This window comes from Tiliqua scincoides, chromosome 1, assembly GCF_035046505.1.
Source record: "Tiliqua scincoides isolate rTilSci1 chromosome 1, rTilSci1.hap2, whole genome shotgun sequence".
NCBI classification, from domain to species: domain Eukaryota; kingdom Metazoa; phylum Chordata; class Lepidosauria; order Squamata; family Scincidae; genus Tiliqua; species Tiliqua scincoides.
In genome coordinates this window covers 132,926,345-132,947,180 of record NC_089821.1, presented here as the reverse complement: position 1 = coordinate 132,947,180, position 20,836 = coordinate 132,926,345, and the positions used below count along the sequence as shown (strand labels likewise).

The 20,836-nt window shown below is 44.0% G+C and overlaps 1 protein-coding gene across 9 annotated transcripts in view; it reads right to left on the bottom strand.

The window, feature by feature from the left end:
• Positions 1-20,256, bottom strand: part of PCBP3 (poly(rC) binding protein 3) — a 43,100-nt gene extending 22,844 nt beyond the window's left edge. For 4 of the 9 annotated variants that reach the window (XM_066637355.1, XM_066637375.1, XM_066637364.1 and 1 more), the window contains exons 1-8: positions 20,188-20,256; positions 17,414-17,437; positions 16,381-16,413; positions 13,750-13,866; positions 12,004-12,135; positions 10,896-11,024; positions 6,485-6,559; positions 378-419 (exon numbers count right to left, since the gene is read on the bottom strand). In XM_066637355.1, coding sequence (XP_066493452.1) covers positions 378-419; positions 6,485-6,559; positions 10,896-11,024; positions 12,004-12,135; positions 13,750-13,866; positions 16,381-16,413; positions 17,414-17,437; positions 20,188-20,256 — 621 coding nt within the window. Of the gene's footprint in view, positions 1-377; positions 420-6,415; positions 6,560-10,874; positions 11,025-12,003; positions 12,136-13,749; positions 13,867-16,380; positions 16,414-17,413; positions 17,438-20,187 lie in introns of all 9 variants that reach the window. The other 5 variants (XM_066637330.1, XM_066637339.1, XM_066637346.1 and 2 more) reach the window with 3 other exon arrangements.
• Positions 20,257-20,836: the final 580 nt, after the last annotated feature.

Below are 20,836 nucleotides of genomic sequence, written 5' to 3'. Positions count from 1 at the left end.
AACCCTGGGTAGATCTATATTATGTGTACATTAGGATGGTGAATTGGATTACTAGCAATTTATGGAGAAGGATAGGGAAAGGCTTTTTTATGGTCAGATCCAAGGCACAAAATGCATATAGATGAATATTTTAGCTTAGTAAAGGGATAGCACAGAATAGTTTAAAGAATTTGACAACAGGCCAAGTCCTCAGTAGAAATAAAGTTGAGCGCTAATAGGCTAAAAGCTATTACCAATACTACACATGGCCAGTTACTTTGAGAAAAATGGTATTAATATTATTGTCTAATATTAATATTAGTAGTATTTGACAGTAGCATGCAGGTGTCATAAGAAAGCAAACTTCTTATACAAAAAAAAATGAAGGTAAAACTCACATCTGGGTGTGGAATAGCATATTGTCCCTGAATTGTATAGGCCTGTAAAAGAAAAGAGGGGGGGAAAAAAGCTTTAAGCAGTAACCTAGACTCCACTAATCGCAATAGATGGATTTGCTTGACACTAAAGCATTCTTTAATTACTCTTTAAATGACCAAAATGACTTAAAATGATCTTGTGCCAATATCTTAGAATCACCCATTTTTTACGATGTTTCAGAGGTGCATATCAGTATGTTTATGAAGTAGATGTGCCTAATTAAATATTTCACAAAACGGAGAGCAGCCAATAACCCACTGTAACTGCTCAAGCACTCTTTTTCAAAGACTTGCATTCACATTATAATTGTTTCATTCTTGTTCGTTGTGCAACTATATATCCAGCTAATTGGCACTTCTTTGTAGATGCCAAGTTTAGTGTTCTGAATGGTGCCATATCTGTGGAACTGACATGCCCAGCCTAAAGGACATATGGGAGCATATAGATAGAAAACTGAGGGCCCAATCCTATCCAATTTTCCAGTGCCAGTGCAGCTGTGCCAGTGCGGCATGTGCTGTATCCAATGGTGGGAAGGCAGTCACAGAGGCCATCTCGAGGTAAGGGAACATTTGCTTCCTTACTTCAGGGCTGCATTGTGGCTACACTGGTGCTGGAAATTTGAATCGGATTGCGCCCTTACACAGAATTGTTTGAAAAAGACTTTATCACTGGCCTGTACAGCTAGTGACCAGTCACAATCTGTGGCCTGCTGGAAACTTGACAGCCTCAACTATTATGTCAGTGCAGACATGCAGCAAAAAGAGGTGGTTTCTCAAGTTCCTAATGGACAGGTATATAGACCTGGTAGATGATGTTTGGTTTCATGAGGCACAAGTTATATATGTCTTCTTTAACATAAGTTCAGTTTTTGTACCTAATACACTAAAATCACCACAGGCAATTCCACTCTGCTCCACCAATTCCACTCTGATGTTTAAATGCTCTGATACATCGCAGATGTACAGTAAAATTGGGAGTCACCTTAGCCGAAAAAGGTAGGTTGAGCCAGCACATGACCCAACATTTCCCAATGTCTCAATATATTCCAAAGACAATTGACATAACAAGGAAAATGTTATTTTATGGTGCTTTTGTTACCTCAGACTGGTTGTCTTTAGAGTCAGAATGAGGTGCACAATCTTGATGGAGTAAAATAGGTAAGTACCGCTTCAACTATGAATAGGGAATCAATCACAGTAATCCGCATTTCCCAAACTGTGGATCACGATCCACACATCTCACATCTTGGAAAAGAACAACTCATCTGCTATGTTTGGTTGACAAATGTGCAATATTAGCATAGTTCCATGTTATTTTGCCTTATTCTATTAGCCTTTGTGAAGAAACCTAGCACAAAGCTAAGGATCTCTGCTGTTCTTAAGCTTGATGTTGTAATAACTAGGAAGCCAAATCTATTGTTCTCCCTCCCCCACTGATGCAGTAGCACCAAAATGACTACCGCTGCATCCTACAGTGGGAGGGTAGTCAAGAGGAGTTAATCTCTTTAGTGGGTCTGCTTGGATCTGTGTTAGTTAAATAACGTGTGGACCCGCACTGTGGGAACAGGGGTCAGGATTTGGAACCCACCCCTGGAACCTGATCCACCTCTGCATTGCTGCTCCATTCCACCCTTCCCCATTCTCTTGTCACCTCATTTCACCCTCCCTCACTCCTGTTCCACACTCCTGCCACTCCTACCTCCCATGCCACCTTATCTGGAGCATTAGGCAGATCTGGAACCACTGGTGCCAGTGGGAAGACTTTGGCCTTCCTGCCAGCATTCCCAGAAGTGTGCTGAGTAGTGCACTGCCAAGAGAGCCTTTTACAACTGGCGCTGACTGCTTTACAGCTGCCAGCTAATATAGGATTTGGTTATAACTAACTAAACATATAGCTCTAATATCATTAGAGAACGTCACTCTCTTTATTTAAGAACCTCCCTTGTCCCATGTTATAGATTTCTAAACTAAAGTTGCCCTAAAACAACCCCTTTTCTTTGTTTTGAAAATAATGAAAATGAACATTGCACTGTATAAACAACTAGAAGAAGAAGAAGGTTCTGCCAAAGAAGGTTATTGTTTCAGAAGGCATTTCTCATATGTTAATGTGATTTAAAGACAATTCAAATATAAATGGGATAAAAAATGGACAACCATCAGTAAAGGGAGAGTAAGGACAGCAAAGGAAAAAAGGAAGTTAACTCTTTGGAAAGCAGAGTTAGGTTTCAAAATAAGGATTATTGGGAAATATTTGGAAATCTCCAAATTAAAGTTCACAATAGAGAAATTTAGAGAATAAATTAAAGGATTTAATTTAATTAAAGGATTTAATTAAAGGATCATCACTGATGATAACTAACCACCACTTTTGGGGAGGGGCTAGGAAGGGGAACAAACTGTGAATCATTTACTTTCAAACACAATAAATATAACTTTTTACTCTTATTATTTTTAATTTCTGTTTTCCTGATTTTAATATGCACATTTTCCTAGACATATAATTATTGCTTACCCACTAATTACAAAAATATGCCCAAAGAAATTCTAGGATCTTTGAAGACAGAACTCAGTTTCTCCTTGTACTTAAAAGCCAGCATTCATCCACTGCATATTTGTCCCTGCACAGAGGAAAGGGGCTGAGAAAAACTCTCATTCCCACTGTGAATCAATTTTTGGAGTCACTGGAGAACTGAGAACTACTGTATTTCTGGCAAGACAATTTGATTCAGCTTTACCAAACTGCAGTTGCTGGAGAGGTTATCATGTGCTCCGCTTCATACCAGTCAACCTGTTTCTCAAGGTTCTCTCCCTATAGTGGCAAAATGGTGAAAAACTTGGTGTTTGAATTCAGTGTTTCAGGTATTATTGAATGCTGTTTTCTGGAAAACACTGTTGCAGGACAAATATGAAAATACCTGAGTCTATACTTCCTGTAATACCTGAATACCAGTATGGGCCAATGCATGTAAGAAAAAAAAAAGCCCCCAAAAGTGAGTGTTCTTAACCACAGTTATTGTATGAACTTTGTACAGGATGAAGTAGAATGGTTAGGTTGAATGGCTTATGGTTAGGAAAGGTTTGCATAGAGCATATTTGTTCATTCAGAGGTGATCAAGAAGAAACAGATCAGCAGAGAATATACAGATTCAGTCCCTTCCAAGCACTCATTCCATTCCAAGTGGATGGCAAAAAAACGCACAAAAGCAAATCAATTTAAAAAGCAATGTCTCTTTGTTCTGGTGAGTCAAAAACAGCCTTGCTGACCTTTGTAATGCACAGAGAGGCAATCAGTGTCTCTCCAGGCACTTAGGCTTCACTAGGAGGCAGCAATCCCTTCCTTCACCAGGAGCCCCAGCAAGGGGGAAAGAATGCAGATGATAATCGCTGCCATTTAACCTTCTTTCACATGCTCAGGGGGAAGGGAGGAGTGAAGCCTACAGAGAGAATGATTGATGGATTGTCAGCCAGCTGCCTTCTCTGGCATTGTTAAACTACTGTTTTCCTTTAATTTATAGGGCCCTTCTCACCAGCTTTCAGATAGAAAAATCTGTGGATACTTAGGTTGTACCTGTAATCACTTGCATGACTGTCTCTCTGCAACAGTAAAAAGCAGTTTTTTAAACTGTGATTTTAAAGAGATGCATTTTCCCCTTCTCCAGGGATCAGCACATTCCTTCTCATTTGCAGTGGCCATTAGTGTTGAGTCAAATCCGTGTATAAAAAATCCATGTATAAATAGGCTGGACCTGTACCTTGCTGTACAGGAAGTTGAGAAACAGCTTTAATGAGAACAGAAAATACTCTCCTATATAGTGAAACAACCAGCCTCATACTGCAATAGATGTCCTTGCAGAGTGGCATCCCTCACTTTTAGATATATGACGTGTGGCCAGAAGGAAGACCAAGTGTGGCCAGGAGGATCAAGTGGCTGAATTCAATTCACTTTGGTTTGTTTCAGATTAGCAACCTGAGGGAACTATGTGTGCCAATCAAAGATTTTTGATGCATCATTTGACACTGATCCTAGAAGACTGAGATACAATTTAACAGGTATACCTATCCTTTTGTGAGTGATGAAAGAAAAGCCAGGAATTTTCCAACTGCTTGATGATCATCAGTTTTTGACTTGCTTGGTTCCCGACAAATGAATACCTGAACCTATAATTTTCAGTTGGTTAATGATGAAAGCTAAAATGGGTTCTTATCTGAGTTCACAAAACAAGAGGAAAGCCTTGTGAGGGGTGAAACTTGAGCCACAATATCTCCCTGGAAGACTGATGAAAACTGTTTTGAAGAGCATCAGCATTACTGGAACTACATCAGAAACGCATAGACTTCTTCCATTGACTCCTTTTATTGGGCTACTGAAATGGATTTTGCTCTTGCAATGTTTTAGGTTTTGCTGGTTGTTGAACTGTGATGCTAACAATATATTTTGTTGCATTTTTATTTTATTTATTTATAAGATTTGTATTCCACCTTTCTCCCTGAAGGGCACCCAAGGCGGCAAAAATTAAAAGGCTAAATTGTATTATCTGCTTCAGAGCAGTAAGAGGATAATACTACAACTGCCACTCCTACTATTCAAACTACAGTATATAACACACCTACTCTGATCTCCTCCTTTCCTTAAAATAGCAGGTTCTCAAGAGACCAACACTTTGTTTCTTATTAGGAGTTTGAATTGTTCCTTCTGTCTTACTCTCCCTTTTGAGTAATAAAAGCTGGACCCAAAGCTCTTTCATCAGGCTGCAGTTTTTACAGGAACAGGCAAAAGACACAATATAGTTCAACTGGGTCTTAAACAATTGGCAAGAAGCATGATAGCATTTTTGTTCTCCAGATGATAAACTTTTTTCTGCAAAATACATCCATAATATTATGGATATTATATTATAATGTCAATATTAAAAGACATCCATTTCTGGGATGACAATTTCAGGCTGCTATCCTATTCCTACTTTCCCGGAAGTATGCCCCATTGAACATAGTGGAACTTACTACTGAGTAAATATGCATAGGATTGTGCTGTCAGTCACTGACTGATTGAAAGCACATGGGCAGCCAAATCTTAACTAAATTCCTGTGCAGTGATGCATCAGTGCCACTGATCCTGCCCCCCCCCCCCGGCACAAGTTCAAGGAGAAGGAAGGGGGAGGCTTGAAAAGGGGGGCATGCACTATTGCCACTGGAACCACCCCTCCCTTTGCTCCCCCCTTCCTCTCCTTTCTGTGCCCATTTTGCCCCCTTTCTGCCCCACTGCTATCTTACCTGGTCTAGCGGGTGAGTCCAATATTCAGTAGCGGTACTGCGTGTGCCATTGACAGCCATTTTATGATACTGGATGAATCTTCTACTGTCATAAAGCCTTGCTCCCAACAGCCCAATCCTGCATAGGATTGGGATGATAGTGGGGTCTCACTGGTGATATACAATGCATCGTGCAATACATTAGGATGTTGCCTCGTTCAGAGGATATTCTTTCCCAATCCCTGCCATATACATTGTGGGGAAGCAAGAACCTGCCTTCACTTCCAATGTGTCTGGCACGCATGTAAACATAACATCTGGACAGGGTCTAAGTACATAAAATCCAATTCATGAAGACCCAGACTGAATGGTTGATTTCCAGAACTTATCTGAGATATCAATAACACTAACTAGACATTCTGTACAGATGTCTGGTTAGATTTTGCACATATGGACATCTGTATGTGTGGATGTCCAGTGGAAGGGGTGCACTCTTGTCAGCTACGTAGAACAATGCATTTTCTCTTCCCACGTTTTGTGTAAGAAGAACACTGAGATATTTTCGAAACTAGGCCATTCGCTTCATATGTGAGAAACAGCTTTAATGTTCTTTATCCAATGGAGGGAGCAACTACCCTCAATATTCAATAGTTCTCTACACAAAGAGCTTTGAGTCCACTTGCTTTGGCACAACATAAATGGGATGAGACCATGCAAGTGAGAAGGCGAGAAAACCTGAGTGCACTAACGGGCAGCGGCTGGTGCTGCAGTAAAAGGCTGAGGTTGGCAGTGGAGGCCGCAAGCGGGTCGGCTCTTACCTGACCACCTGCAAAAATGACAGGGGTGGAGGCGGGCTTTGGGCGATAGGGAATGGTGGCACCTTTCGGTGGGGACTAGGAGAAGGGACAAGGAGAGGGAGAGAGAACATTAGACCAACTTTCCTGAAACATTAGCAAAACAAGAGTTAGAGAACAATCAAACACACAGAGCGCACAAGAAACCAAACTGCGCACAGATTTCTGACGCTCACTATGCACCTGCAGCAAAGCATTTTCATAACAGAATGTGGCTAAATAAACACTTCACAGAGAAACATGGTTCTACAATTGATAAGATTTCGCATTTTTGTTGTACTATAGAGTGTGTTCAAAGTATACTGCACACCTTTTGTCAGTAATCCTTCTGAAAGCTCTGTAATGCAGGTTTGTAGACTTAGGGTCCAATCCTAACCTGGCCCAGTGCCGGTGATGGGTGCTGTAAATGTGCCATGAAGCATGTTTAAGGCACCCAGTGAGCCATCAGGCACTGGGCCCAGCACCAGCAGGAAGAGGATGCACTGCTGCCAGAGGTAAGCGCAACTGCTAGGCAGCAGTGCGGTCTTTGAGGGGGGAGGGCAGGGAGTAACCAGGGTGGGATAGGGGTGGGAATGGCGGAGCTCTGCCCCACCATATCCTGAACTCCACATCAGGCTGAAAGGCACAGACTTGAGATGCTCTTTTGTGGGGCTTGAGGCTTTCCCTGGAGAAAGGGCACAAAAGTGGCTGGCTGCTTCCCAGCACCTGCTGGCTACAGCGGTAGCTGCTTTGGCACTGCTGCTCCAGCAGGATCCAGGAAGATCAAGATTGGGTTGCTTTATGCTAAGGCCACCTAGTGAATCCACAGCTGAGGGGAGATCAGAGTCTTCTTGTTCAGTCTACAGCCTTCTTAGCCCCTAGACGTCTCCTGTTCTTCACAGTTTATTGGTCCTGAAGACTTTAATTAGAAGTCTTCACAGCATTATTCATCAACTCATTCACACACCCCTATGTATGAGTTCAATAAAACTATTTACTGAGAAAGTGAAATCTCTTCTGTCAGGTTGAGATCTGGCATTATTACTCATCAAGACTAGAGTGCCAAGGCAATGTACTCTATGTGAGGTTGCCCCTGAAACATTTTCAAAGCTTCAACAGATATAGATTACTGCAAGCTATCTCCTAACAGGATCGGACACTGGGGAGTACATTAGAGAAATGCAGTGGAACCCCTTGCATTTCAGGAACAATTAAGTGCTGTTTCTAGCCGATAAAGCTTAAACATCAAACACCACCTCATTGCCACATTTACACAGAACTTGCAATGAATTGAGGGTCAGTCCACCCATTGGACCAACTGAAAGGCTTATGCTGAGTAGGGGGGAGTGGGAACTTGATGAGGGGTGCCCAATACCCTGCACCTGCTCATTGCCCCCTGGAGGCCTGCCACCCACTAAGCCACTTTAGTCAGTTCTCTGCTCCCCTTCCTGCTTGTTGAGAATGAGTGGGAAGAGGATCAGGACAGCGGCAACCTGTATCTTCCCTAAATGGATGGAAAGAGAAGAAAAAAAAAACCTGCCACTGATTCCCACCACCTGCCACTGTCTTCTTGCCAACACTCAGCTGCTTAGAAATCTAGGGGTAGGTGAGGGACATCCACTAAAATTGAGTGTTGGGCGGGTTAGGACAGACAAAAGAAAATATTTCTTTACTCAGCGCGTGGTCGGTCTGTGGAACTCCTTGCCACAGGATGTGGTGCTGGCGTCTAGCCTAGACGCCTTTAAAAGGGGATTGGACGAGTTTCTGGAGGAAAAATCCATTATGGGGTACAAGCCATGATGTGTATGCGCAACCTCCTGATTATAGGAATGGGTTAAGTCAGAATGCCAGATGTAGGGGAGGGCACCAGGATGAGGTCTCTTGTTATCTGGTGTGCTCCCTGGGGCATTTGGTGGGCCGCTGTGAGATACAGGAAGCTGGACTAGATGGGCCTATGGCCTGATCCAGTGGGGCTGTTCTTATGTTCTTATGTTCTTATGTGAGGAGAGGGAGGAAGCCTGGACCTCTTAGCCTGGAACTTTGGCACTGCTTCCTTCCTCCATACTTATCCTGTTTTCAATAAACAAGATGAGCAGAGCATGCTGGATGCAAAGAGAATGAACACATTCAAAGCAAATGGACACATGCAAAGCAAATGGACACATTTGACCAGGACATAGTTGTTCAGGAAGCAGTGGTCCTGTCACTAGTCTTGTCCTTCATGAATCTGTCCAAACGCCTTTGAAAGCCACCCAAACTAGCAACCATCATCACTTATTGTGGCATTAACTCCACAGACTAATTACATACTGTGTGAAGCAGTACCTCCTTTTGTCTATTTTGAATCTCCTGCCAATCTGTTTAATTGGATGACACCTTGTTCTAGTTTTGTGTGAGGGAGAAAAATTTCTCTCTGTTCTCTCTCTCTCTCATTTCATATTATACATAACTTTGGGCACGCCGGCCTGTGGAGGCTGACTTAAGCCTCCATGCGGATGGAGGCACCGAGCCTTGCATTGGTCGAGTTAGGCCGACACAAGACTCTGGGGTGGGTGGGGAGGAGGTAGGGAAGAGGTAGGAGAGTGGTGTTTTGGGGCAAAGAGAGGACAGGTGGTGGGCTGCCACAGGGGCGGGTGGGCAGGGAGCAGGAGGCAGGGCTGGGACCTGGCAGTTATGCCCAATCCAAACCCTGTTCCCCGAGCAGCGTGGAGCGGCTTCAAGCCGCTGCGCTCTCCTTGGACTTGTGCCACCTCAGGAGCTTCCCCTTACCTTCGGCTGAGCCATTGTGGTACCCTATCTCGTGCTGGATACAGTGCAAGCTTCCTGGCAAGATAGAATTGAGCACTAGATCTCTCTTTTCATATTATGCATAACTTTATAAGTCTCAATCATGTTCCTCCTTAATCACCTTTTTTCTGAGCTTGGACATTTCAAATATTGTAGCCTTTTCTTGTTAGAAAGGTGCTCCAGCTCTGATTTTGGTTGTCCAGTTTGGACTTCTTCTGCATCTCTACAATATCCTCATGGAGATGTGGTGACTAGAACTCTACATGTATTCTAATTGTGTCCATACCACAGATGCGATTAGAGGCATTATAATACTAGTAGTTTTGTTCTTGGTTTTAGTGAAACCTAGCATGGAATTTGCCTTCTTCACAGCTGCTGCACAAAGGTCAATATTTTCATTGAGTCATTCAGCACAATCCCAAGATCTCTGTCCTGGTTTGTCACTTACTGCTCAGACCCTATCTGTGTGTATGTGAAGATTTTTTTATCCCTGTGGGCTTCACTTTACTCCTTGGGGGAACCTACTTCTTATTTCCCTCCACTGTGAAAATTTTTTTCCTATTCTCTGCTTCCTGTTCTTTAATTAATTTTGCCTGACCCACAGGTGTACAAATTTAGTCCCTGTTGCATATATGCAACATTGCGCAAAAATGGCTTAACCAGTTTTCACTTTATAATAGGACCTGTCCTCTTATTCAGTGACTGCTAAGTTTACTCAAGAACCAAGTTAAGGGATTTAATCAAAAGCGTCTTGAAAATCCAAGTATATAATGTCATACTGGATCATTAATACCCACAAACTTGGTGACATTCTCAAAGAACTCTCGAAAGTGAGGCTGAATCCTATCCACCCTTCTCAGGGGGTAAGTCCCATTGAATTTAACGGGATTGACTTCTGAGTAAATATGCATAGGATTGTGCTGTATATGACTTACCTTTGCAGAAACCATGCTGATTTTCCTTCAGTAGGGCTTGTTCTTCTCTATACCTAATTATATTTTCCCTAATTATGCTTTCCACCACTTTACACAGAACAGATGTTAAGCTTACTGGCCTGTAATTTCCTGGACCCCTTCCCCTGGACCCCTTCCTAAATACATTACATTTGCTACCTTCCAGTTCTTTGGCACCGATATTGATTTAAAAGACAAATGACACATATATTTTAGAAGATCAGCAATTTCACATCAGTTGAGAACCCTTGAGCAGATGACATCAGGACCCAGTGATTTGTTACAGTATTTCCACCATGATGATTCTGTGGAAGACTCTGGTTCCTTTAAGTTTTCTAGTTTGTTGCATTCTAGACCCTCTGCGACATACAGAACTACACCACCCTCAGTACAGTGCCTTGCCCCTGTCCTATCAAGTTTATGTCCTGAAACATCAGTTTGTAAGTAACTTACATTACACTAAGTATTCTCAACATGATTATATAAGTTGTGTCATGCAGCAACACCTTAAAAACCATAATTAGCAGAATAACTTAATTAGGTAACAACAATACCAAACAATGATTCAGTTTTAAATTACAAATTATGTATCTTGCCCGAACTTTCGGTTGGTATTTTTTTCCTGAATACTTTACCCCCATTGTTACAGACTGTACCTCCAGCATCACCACACAGATCTGTTTGACACATTGGATAATTGCATCGGGGGTCCCTGAGATGGTCACTGCCCTCTCTGTGGAGTTGGGCAGCATGTCCCCCGCCACTTGAACCTGAGCACCTGTTGACTGGAGAAAGCAGGCAGGAAGAAAGAGAGAGAAGGGGGTAAAAGTAAAACACAGAACAGCTTACTAGCTCAGTGCAGATAATTAAAAACCATGGAGCAATCACATGTGGATCTACCCTTTCATCCAATCATTGATTATCATGCAATTGTTGTCTACACAGGAACAATTCACCATTCTCTTGTTTCTTTCGGGCTGAAGTTTCAACACATGCAAATTGGTGTGGCTAATCTGGATAAGTGGTACTACCACCCCAAAGAGAAGTTCTGATCTTCCCCTGTACACAAGGAAGAGAGTTGACTCTTCTTTCTGCAGCACCCTTTGCCCCCTGAAAATATGTCCCTGAACATTAAGGAACTGGTCCTTTTTTAACAGGTCACTTCTGAGAAAATGCCTGCACGTGGAAGCTGATTCCAGTTTGGTGACCTAGTATAGACATGGTGAAGTAACACATATTTAATACATGCTTAATTTAGGGCACAATCCTAACCCCTTATGTCAGTGCTTTCCAGCCAATGGGACATGTGCTGCATCCCGCAGTTGGGTGTCACTCACAAAGGCCTCCTCAAAGTAAGGGATTGTTAGTTCCTTACCTCAGAGCTGCATTGCCCTTATGTCAGTGCTGGAAATTTGCAATTTCTCTGTCACTATACAGTGGAATCAGCTTCCACATACAGGCAATAGCTCAGAAGTGACCTGCTAAAAAGGCTAATTAAGGTAAATAGTTGTTCTAAAACCAGTTTTGTTGCAGTCAACAAATTTGACCCAACTAGTTTACGAATTACAGCCACAGACTTATTTCAGGACCATAAGCAGTGCTCCAGTTCAAGTTGGCAGCAGACAAGAAGAAGTCCCAGGCTCTCTCTCCTATTTGGTGACACATTGAATTCTACTGAATTTGCAAAACCAGTCTTTTCATCGTTCCATCTAGAAAACCAGTTACCATATAGGCTTCACAGTAAGAAAAGCGTGGGGGCATTACCTCCCTGATTTCCTTAATCTTGGAGCCTCCTTTGCCAATCAGTGATCCACATTGGCTAGCTGGCACCACCAACCTTAGTGTTACTGGTGGTTTACTGGTAGCTGTACTGTTGCTCATAGAATTGATTATATCCTACAAAAGAAAGAAGCTTTAAAATGCAGTATAAGCATTCTGTTACTAGAAATAAGGCAGGCATGAGATTTTGAATGATGGAATGAATTAATAGAATTGGGCCATTTCTGACACTACTTGTCAACTGCCCCTTCTTTAAACGTCTGTGCTATAAGTTCACTGTGAACTCACACATCTTGCCCATTTTCTGACACACCTGACCTCCTTAACTTTTGAGCTACGAATGTAGAAGGGAGGTTTGGATGAACTGCCCAATTTCCAAAATTAAGCAATACAATCATGGCAGGCTGGGAAATGGGCAGGAAGAACACATTCATGGTGCACTCACAACACAAATTCACAAAGAGAGATTGGTGAACCAAGGGCACAATCCTACCCTGCGCTGGAACAGGCAAGCAAAGAGGCTTGTGCTGTATCCAGCGCAGGATAGCGGCCCAAAGCAGCTCAGCCAGAGGCAAGGGCAAACTTTTCCCATTACCTCCAGGTAAAGTATGCTGGCACCTATGGGTCTCCTTGGACTTGCGCCACCTCCTGAGGTGGCACAAGTCAGAGGAGAGTGGAGCGGCTTGAAGCCGCTCCGATCTACCCGGGAACGGGGGTTGGGATCTGGCATAAGTGCCAGGTCCCAGCCCTGCCTCCCACTCCCCACCCACCTGCCCGCCCACAGGGCTGCCCACTGCCCACCCTTCCCCCGCCCAGGAACGCCTTCCTCCTGCCCATCCCAGAGTCTGTGTTGGCCCTCTTGGGCCAACGCAAGGCTCATGGAGCAAGCCGCCATGGAGGCTGGATCCAGTGGCATACTCCCGATGAGGCACAAACCTGCTTTATGGCACATTTGTGACCCTCCTGGGCCAGCGCAAGAGACTTGAGCCAGCTCATGGGTGCCTCTGAATTGCACCCCAAAACATGCAAAACAGCCCAATATCTTTCCTGCCTGGCTTGTTAAGGCAAGAAGGCAGGCATTGCCTCCACAAGCATATAAGAATGAACTGAATGTCTCAAAAAGTTCCAGGGTGATTGCTTGTGTTTCCATACTTAAGACAAACAAAGGTTTACCATTAAATCTCACACAGCTCAATCCTATCAAAATCTTCCCCTGTTGGTGCAGCTGCGCCACTGGAATGCATTCTGTATCCTGTGGGGGGCAGTCCCGGAAGCCTCTTTTAGGTAAGAGAACATTTGTTCACTTGCACAGGAGTAAGTCTCTGCCACCCTGATGGAGCTACTCAGATCCGCGCCAGCAATTTTGCTGGCACAAGTCCAAGAGGACTTGGTAAGTGATTCGAGGCCAGGAAGGGGAACAGGATATTAGTGGAGCTGCTGCTGCCGATATCTGCCCCCTTCCCACCTTCAACACTCCCCTAATCCACCCGAATCCCTGGCCTGTTCTGCCCGCCATCCACCCTCCACCTACTGGCATTAGGTATCCTACTGAGCCCACTGTTGCCTGGTCGCCACACAATGTTTGTGTGGCAGTCAGGCTGTGTTGTATGGCATATCACATTTTGCAATCCCCATAAAGTGTGCTTCAGCACCAGAATGCAAGTTCCAGTGATGCAGCAGACCCATAGGATTGGACTGTTATTTGCTTTAGAATAATTAATTCATTTTTACCTCCTCAAATTTGTATGCAATCATGGCAAAAGCCTTGAAGATGGCATCGGTGGGGCCTGTGATGGTCACAATTCTCTCTGGACAATTTCCCTCTGAGATATTGATTCGTGCTCCACTCTACAATGGACAGACCACATCTTATCGTGCACTTTATTATACATAATAGAAAATCACTGTACAACTTGGGCCTCTGCAATGGCAGAAATCACTAAACAAATGAAAGTCCATCTTTTCCTGCATGCATTAGGATCTTCATCTATGGGTGCCCTCCTGAAGTTAGCGGTAACTGGTGAGGGTATCTTGGTTGTGGTGTCCTGTCAATAGAATGCTCTACCCATGGAAGTTCAGTGGGCACCCGTCCATTTTTATTTTTCCTTAAAGTTTTTTTTCAGACCTTGGAATGCCAGCTGAATTATTTTTAACCTGCCCTTGTTGATTCTGTATTTTATTTTGCCTATGCTATTTCATTTTGCTTTTATTAGTTATTGTTGTTTTATTTTATTTTTTGTTCTTTCGTTATTGCTTTAATAACCCTGATGGTATTTTTCTTCTGAAAGTAGGGAACAAATTTTATATTCAAAATCTGGTTTATATTTTGTGGCCCACATTCATAAACAATTGTGAAATCTGCACAATATCACAGTGCTAAGCTCTTGCGTTCATATTTTATGCTTAATCCTGAACAATCTACTCTTAAGTTTATCTTAGAGTTAGCAAAATGCCTCTTGCGAACCCCCCCAAACAGCCCAAATATCTGACTATAGTAATCTGTTCCAATAAAATCTGCTTGTGATCTGTTGAACTGTTAAACACAGTCAGTCATATACGGTGGATTACAAGGGGTACGATATAATTCTTGATTTTGCCTATGACTGTAAAGGTGTCTCTGTGTGTTTATGTTCACAGACTTGGCAGGTCACAAACTGTGCAGGACTAACCTCGTTTGAAAGTCAAACACATGGTATTTTAAATGACTGTGCAGTTTTTTATTTTATTTTATGTTTCTGTAAGAAGCATGTGTGTGTGGGGGGGGGGGGGTTGTGCACTAGAACCACAGTTGGAACAAAAGGTTAAAGTCCTCCTATGCCCTGCTAACGTCTCAATTTGGTCCACGTACACCCATGCATGCTATTTACCAGGGGGGAAAAAGAAGAGAACTGCAGGGTCCACAGACACATTTAAAATAGTGTTTGACTCTGACCTCCTACATTACAAAAAGGATTGCGCAGGATCAACATGTGATACAAGAAAATCCCCCCTTCCATTTTATTGTTTCTGGTTCTACTACTTTGATATCAAGAATCATTTCACAGGCCATCGCATATGGATGCCAACATGCAAGTTGCACTGGTTCCCCAGAAACACTGGCCTACTGGCCGCATTGCCACTTTGGTCAGGCCTCGGACTCTTGGTTTGTTTGTCCCTTCTTCCCCTCTCCCCTCCACAATCATGCATCTTTTAAGGAAATGATAATTTTACTTTGTGTCTCTAGCTGAATGCAACTCTGTAATCCTGTCAGACATTTTTCCCCCATTGTATCTATAGTTTGTAGTTTGCTGTCCTGAATGCTATCCTTTAAAATAGTGTTTGACCTCCTACCTAACAAAAAGGATTGTGCAGGGTCCACATGTCTAGGCATAAAGTAACACAGTAGCACTTCTCTTGTGCGGATATAGAATTTTATGAATGCAGAAACTGCAAATGTTAACCTAATGCAAATGATTAAAAACTGAGGATACTCTATGCCTGTTGGCCTTACTGCCAATTTCTTCACATTGATTAGCTCTATGCATGTACAAACCATACACACACAGGTTCTGTATGCTGCAAAAATGATGTGTATCCCCAGACTTTTGTACGCAGAGGGCTTTAGAGCCCAATCCTGAACTGCCTCGGGCGCGGCGCTGCAGCAGCATTGAAAATGACTGCCACCACATCCTGTGTGCCCTTGGCAGCCGCCAGTGACTCCTTGGGAGAAGGGGGCTTCCATCTCCTACCCCAGGGTAAACTGAGTAGTCCCACAATGGGGCTACTTGATTCACCACCAACCCAAAGGTCGGCGGAGAATCAAGAGCCACCGTGAGAGGTGAGCCCAACACGGAGGCTCTGGATCTGGTGGAGCAAAACTCCACCTCCAGTTCCACCTCCCCCCTCCCTCCCCATGCCCTCCCCCTGGAATGCCTCCTCCCCATCCTCTCCCCACCTTCCTCCTTCCCAGAATGCCTCCTTCCCACCTCCCCCCACACCCCCACTTACATCTCCGCTCCTTGGTGGTCCATATGACCGCTGAGTGGCAGAGCTCCGGTGGCCACCCGGCCCTAGCTCAGCACCAGCCAGCGCTGGGCTAGTATTGCTGCTTGCCCAGCAGTAGGGCCCACAAATGTGCCTTATGGCACATTTCTGACTGTGCATGCCAGCAGTAAGCCGGTGCACACTGTCCAGGATTGGGCAGTTAGTCATTAAACAAGATGACTCTTCCCCCAACTGTCACATCACTGTGTAAGCTGTGTGGAGTTTGCAGAAATACACACCCTCATTGGAAGCAATCAACCACCCTCCAACACAAATGCATGCCATTTCCCCCATTACCATATTGTTTTGCAGAATCAAAATGAAGGACTGGCTGCTCACCTCCTCACGCATCTTTTTCACTGTTTCTCCTTTCTGAAATAAGATGGATAAAACCTGTTTTAATATAGCCTCAACACATCCAAGACAAGTGCAGGCATTCTGCCATACCGGAATATTCTACAGGATCTCTTTGTATGACAATAAAGCACCACCTCCTACCCACTCTATGTCTGCACAAAGGTCACAAAGAAGAGTCAGCTGAAAACTCTAGATGTTTTTGTAATTACTCTGCATTGGTCCACTCCAAGTCCTAGCAATCTGGTTCTTCCAATTACTCCTTGAAGAGCATCCGACACAGACAAGCAATCTGTCTTTTCATCTGCATTATTAAGGGTTCGGTTCCAATCCTAGATGTTATTACATAACTGTTTCACCCCATGCTCAACTGAGCCTGGATGTGACACATGCCAGATCCTATCTCCTCCTTTTTGAGGTTACCTGCCCCTTTCTTCTCCTCAGACATTTGAGGAGATCCATTGGCAGTTATGGGGCTTATGGCCCTTTTCCTCTTTCCCCACCTGATACTTCCCCTTTCCTCTCCTGAACCTCCTGATCCCTCCCACCACTGTACACAGGTGCACATCTTTTAGGCATGACTCCATTGGCAGTGGGGATGGGGATAGGATTGGACTGCAAGAGGTTCTGGCTTAAGGAGAAAAAGGATGGCTATATGTATGTACTGTCTGTTTTAGTGGCTGTCTGCTGGTATTCTTTTTGCATCTTTTTAGATTGTGAGCCCTTTTGGGACAGGGAGCCATTTAGTTATTTGATTTTTCTCTGTAAACCGCTTTGTGAACATTTAGTTGAATAGCGGTATATAAATACTGTTGTTATTATGTATATATGTGGGAGGCCCATGTAGGCCTCTCATTTCCAGAAATGTTTGGTACACTGCAGTCCAAGCTGAACTAGCTTGGAAAGAGAGAAAAGGTCTCTACTGAGCCCCATGCCAGTTCCCTCCTCCATGCACAGCTGTGTGGTCAGAGATTATTGTAGTATTCAAGTGTATAATTTAAAAAAAAAAAAAAGTTACCTTCCCAATGATACTTCCAACTTCCTGTTTTAAAGAAAAAAAAGAGCAAAATAAGAAAATGAAAATGCCATTCATAGTAAAATGCATTAGTCACTAAGCTCAAGATATACAATAGCCTGAATGGATGGACTGGCAATTACAGTTGACTTACATGCTATGAAAGAGTTAGCACATAAGGGGAAGATCCTGTTTAGTGGAAACTACCTTACATCTGCAAAATTTGTACTGCCTTTTCAAGAAATAAAATCACACTGCCAGAGACATTCAGGAACTGAGACACCTGAGGGAACAGCAACTTCAGTTTCAGGCTTGCTCTGGGGCACAAACAGAATAAGTGGAATTGTGGGTGAAAGCACCTGCACTGTTTAACTTGTGTTTTTTTGCTTTTTGTTTGCTGAGTTGATATACTTGAATTTGCGCAGATAAAATGCATAGGTCCATGCCTGGGGTTGGCGCTGGGGTGGTGGTCAACTTACCCTGGAGAGAAAGGAGGTGCTAGGTGCTGGAGATCAGCTTGCACAAACAGTTTAATCTGGTGAGAGTCTTTACATTCATCGGGGCCTTGTTACACCACAAGGGCCCGGTATAAAGTTCTCAACAGGATTTGAGCCTCTGCTTGATGCAGGTAGGTTGAGCAGTATGGAATATCCCCTGCTGGTCAGCTGCCTGGCTGCTTGGTTGCCCCAAGGGTGCCCTCCTCGTGGGCGGCTTGCTGGAAAGGCTGAACAGGGCTGGTAAGTGTGGCTGGTCAGGGCTCCTGATGGCAAGCTTGGGGCTCCCCATAAAGAGTCTGGGGCTATCAGGCAGGGAACCGGTGGCACCAGCCCACACCCGGGTGCCTGGACCTCTCCCCAGGAACTGGGGTCAACTCCCTGCTGAGGGAACACTACTGGGTTGAGCTTGCAGGGTCCTCAGAGACCCCCCAGGGTCCGAAGCACCCTGTTCTGTCCCAGATGTGCCTCCCCTGGAGGTGAGGGGTCGGCTGCTCCCATCAGGGGCCCTTTCAGGGCCAGGGACATGCAGAGGTAAGGGCAAGGTGTTGCTTGCTCTTTCCCAGGCCATATCTCCCCAGCCTGAGCTCCAGGAAGAGCAACGTCATCTCTGCCTGCTAGGCCCTGACTGGCCCCACCCTTCTGGGCATGTGATCAGCCTGAGATTCCACCAGATCTCACGTCATAGTTCTGGGGAGACTCTCAGCATGGAGGCCGGGGCTGGGCAGTACTTGTTGCTTGCTCAAGAGAAGACCTGTATCACCAAGGCTGGGCCTAGGTGACAGTTGTCTATACAGTTGGCCTGCATCATGTGCACTATAGACTTGTGTAAATTCACGAATAATTGCTCGGACAGAGACAAACAAGAGAAAAACAACACTTTGAACAGTGAAGTCCATTCTGCCCACCATTCCACTTAGTCTGTTTATACCCAAAAGCAAGCCCGAATGGGAGAACAAAGTTGCTATTCCCTCAGTTGCTGTGTGTGTTTCATACAAATCAGTTTGCCCTATCTGCGGATTTGGGACCCAAAGATTTAACACACTACAGGTTCCAAACCTGCAGTGTGTTAAATCTGTGAGTCCCAAATCCAAACCTGCAGTGGAAAGGCCAGACCTGAGCTCCCAGACATGACTGGAGATCTTTTCTGGTCGCATCTGGTAAGCTTTCTGAGGTCCACAAAGGCTGCGTGCATATTTCCGGTTGCGTCCAGAGGTCCAATTGGACCAACCCATGAATTTCCGTATTTGCAGGTTTCGGTATCTATCCCCTGTGGATACCAAGGTCCAACAGTGCTTTTAGTTCTTCAAAAGACCATAATATTTATTGGATTTATGAGAGCTCCGACTACATGTGATTTTGACTTTATGTGCCAACTTCAGAATGCAACCTTTGCTTGTGAGGCGGGCTGTGTGTGCCCAAAAACTTGGGCACTGACTCAGATTTTGCCCTAAAAATGAAAAGACTCAAATAGACAAGTCATGACTCGCTTTTGTGTGTGCTTGTGATTCTGTGTGCCTGCTTGCTTGCTTTTTTTGCGGCTTTCGCAGCTTGACTCGCTTTTTGAAAAGACTCGGGCTCTAGTCAAACTGTTTCTAAAAATGCCTCTGGACGAGTTGCAATGGTCCCCATTATGACTCATTTGCAACTCGAGTCAAGGGGGCAGAGACTCAGAACCCAACTTGAGACTTGAGGAAGTGGCTCTGGCACACCCATAGTAGTTGTATCCTTCAGTTCTTTCATTTGAGGGTTTCAGCTCTCTGGTCCTTCTGCAGTTGTCAGCTTCCCCTGGAGTTGTTGGTTCATCTCTGCCTGACTGTCTGTTTCCTTGATGCCTGAATCATGGGAGGTTTGGGTCAGGAGCCTTTTTCTCTAAGGAAGTTAGCTGCCAACTCTTTCCATCAGGACTCCTGACTGAGGGCCCAATCCTATCCAATTTTCCAATGCCAGTGCAGTTGTGCCAATGGGGCATGTACTGCATCCTGTGGTGGGCAGGCAGTCACAGAGGCCTCCTCCAAATGAGGGAACATTTGTTCCCTTACTTTGAGGGTTCATTGTGGTTGCACCGGTGCTGGAAAGTTGAATAGAATTGAGCCCTGATACATGTAGGCTTTGCACACAGCTTACTTCCCAAGAAAACAGAAAGTTTGTGACTGCTGTGTTCCATGTGCTTGTCAGGACTCACAAGTAATAAGTCTAATGCACACACACAATTTAAATGAGTGAATCACTCATTATCATTCTTGTAAAGGAAGTAATTGCAAGTTAATGCTATCCACTCACCTTCCCATGCATCAGCAGCCGGATAGTGAGAGTCACATTCAGGCCACCTTCAGAGACTTTAGATTCCATCTTCTACTGTGGTACGGTGAATAGGAAAAAGTTAGGAGACCTGAGGGAACAAAGACGTACCTCTGCCAGAGATGATCACCTGTGAAGAGAATGAGCAAGTGACAAGTGCTATTTTTGTATACTTGCTGTGCAAGGATGAACAAGCTTTCAGACTTTACTACTTAACAAGGTTTGACATCATGTAATATTGTTGATGATCTATGGAAAAGCCTTCTGATGAACATTCCATATGCACTAAAATTACTACTTTTCCAAAAGAACATTTCCTTTGCTATATGTCAGTATTTTGTACATTTGTACATTTTGTACATACAGTATTTTGTTGCCTCACCTCTTTTAGCTCAATGGGCTTCAGATATATATGCTTTTATTACAGATATCCTTGGAGATTTGTGTTTGAGGTTATCTAAAACCACACAGCCAGTAGATCAGCACTCAAACAGCCCCAACATCCCTTGCACTATTTGAAGGATTGCAAATGTACCTTACATTCTTGCTTCATTTTTGCTAGTCCGTAAAAACACAGTAGGTATATTTCTCCATATTCCACACATCACGAAGAGTTACTTTTCTAAGTTTT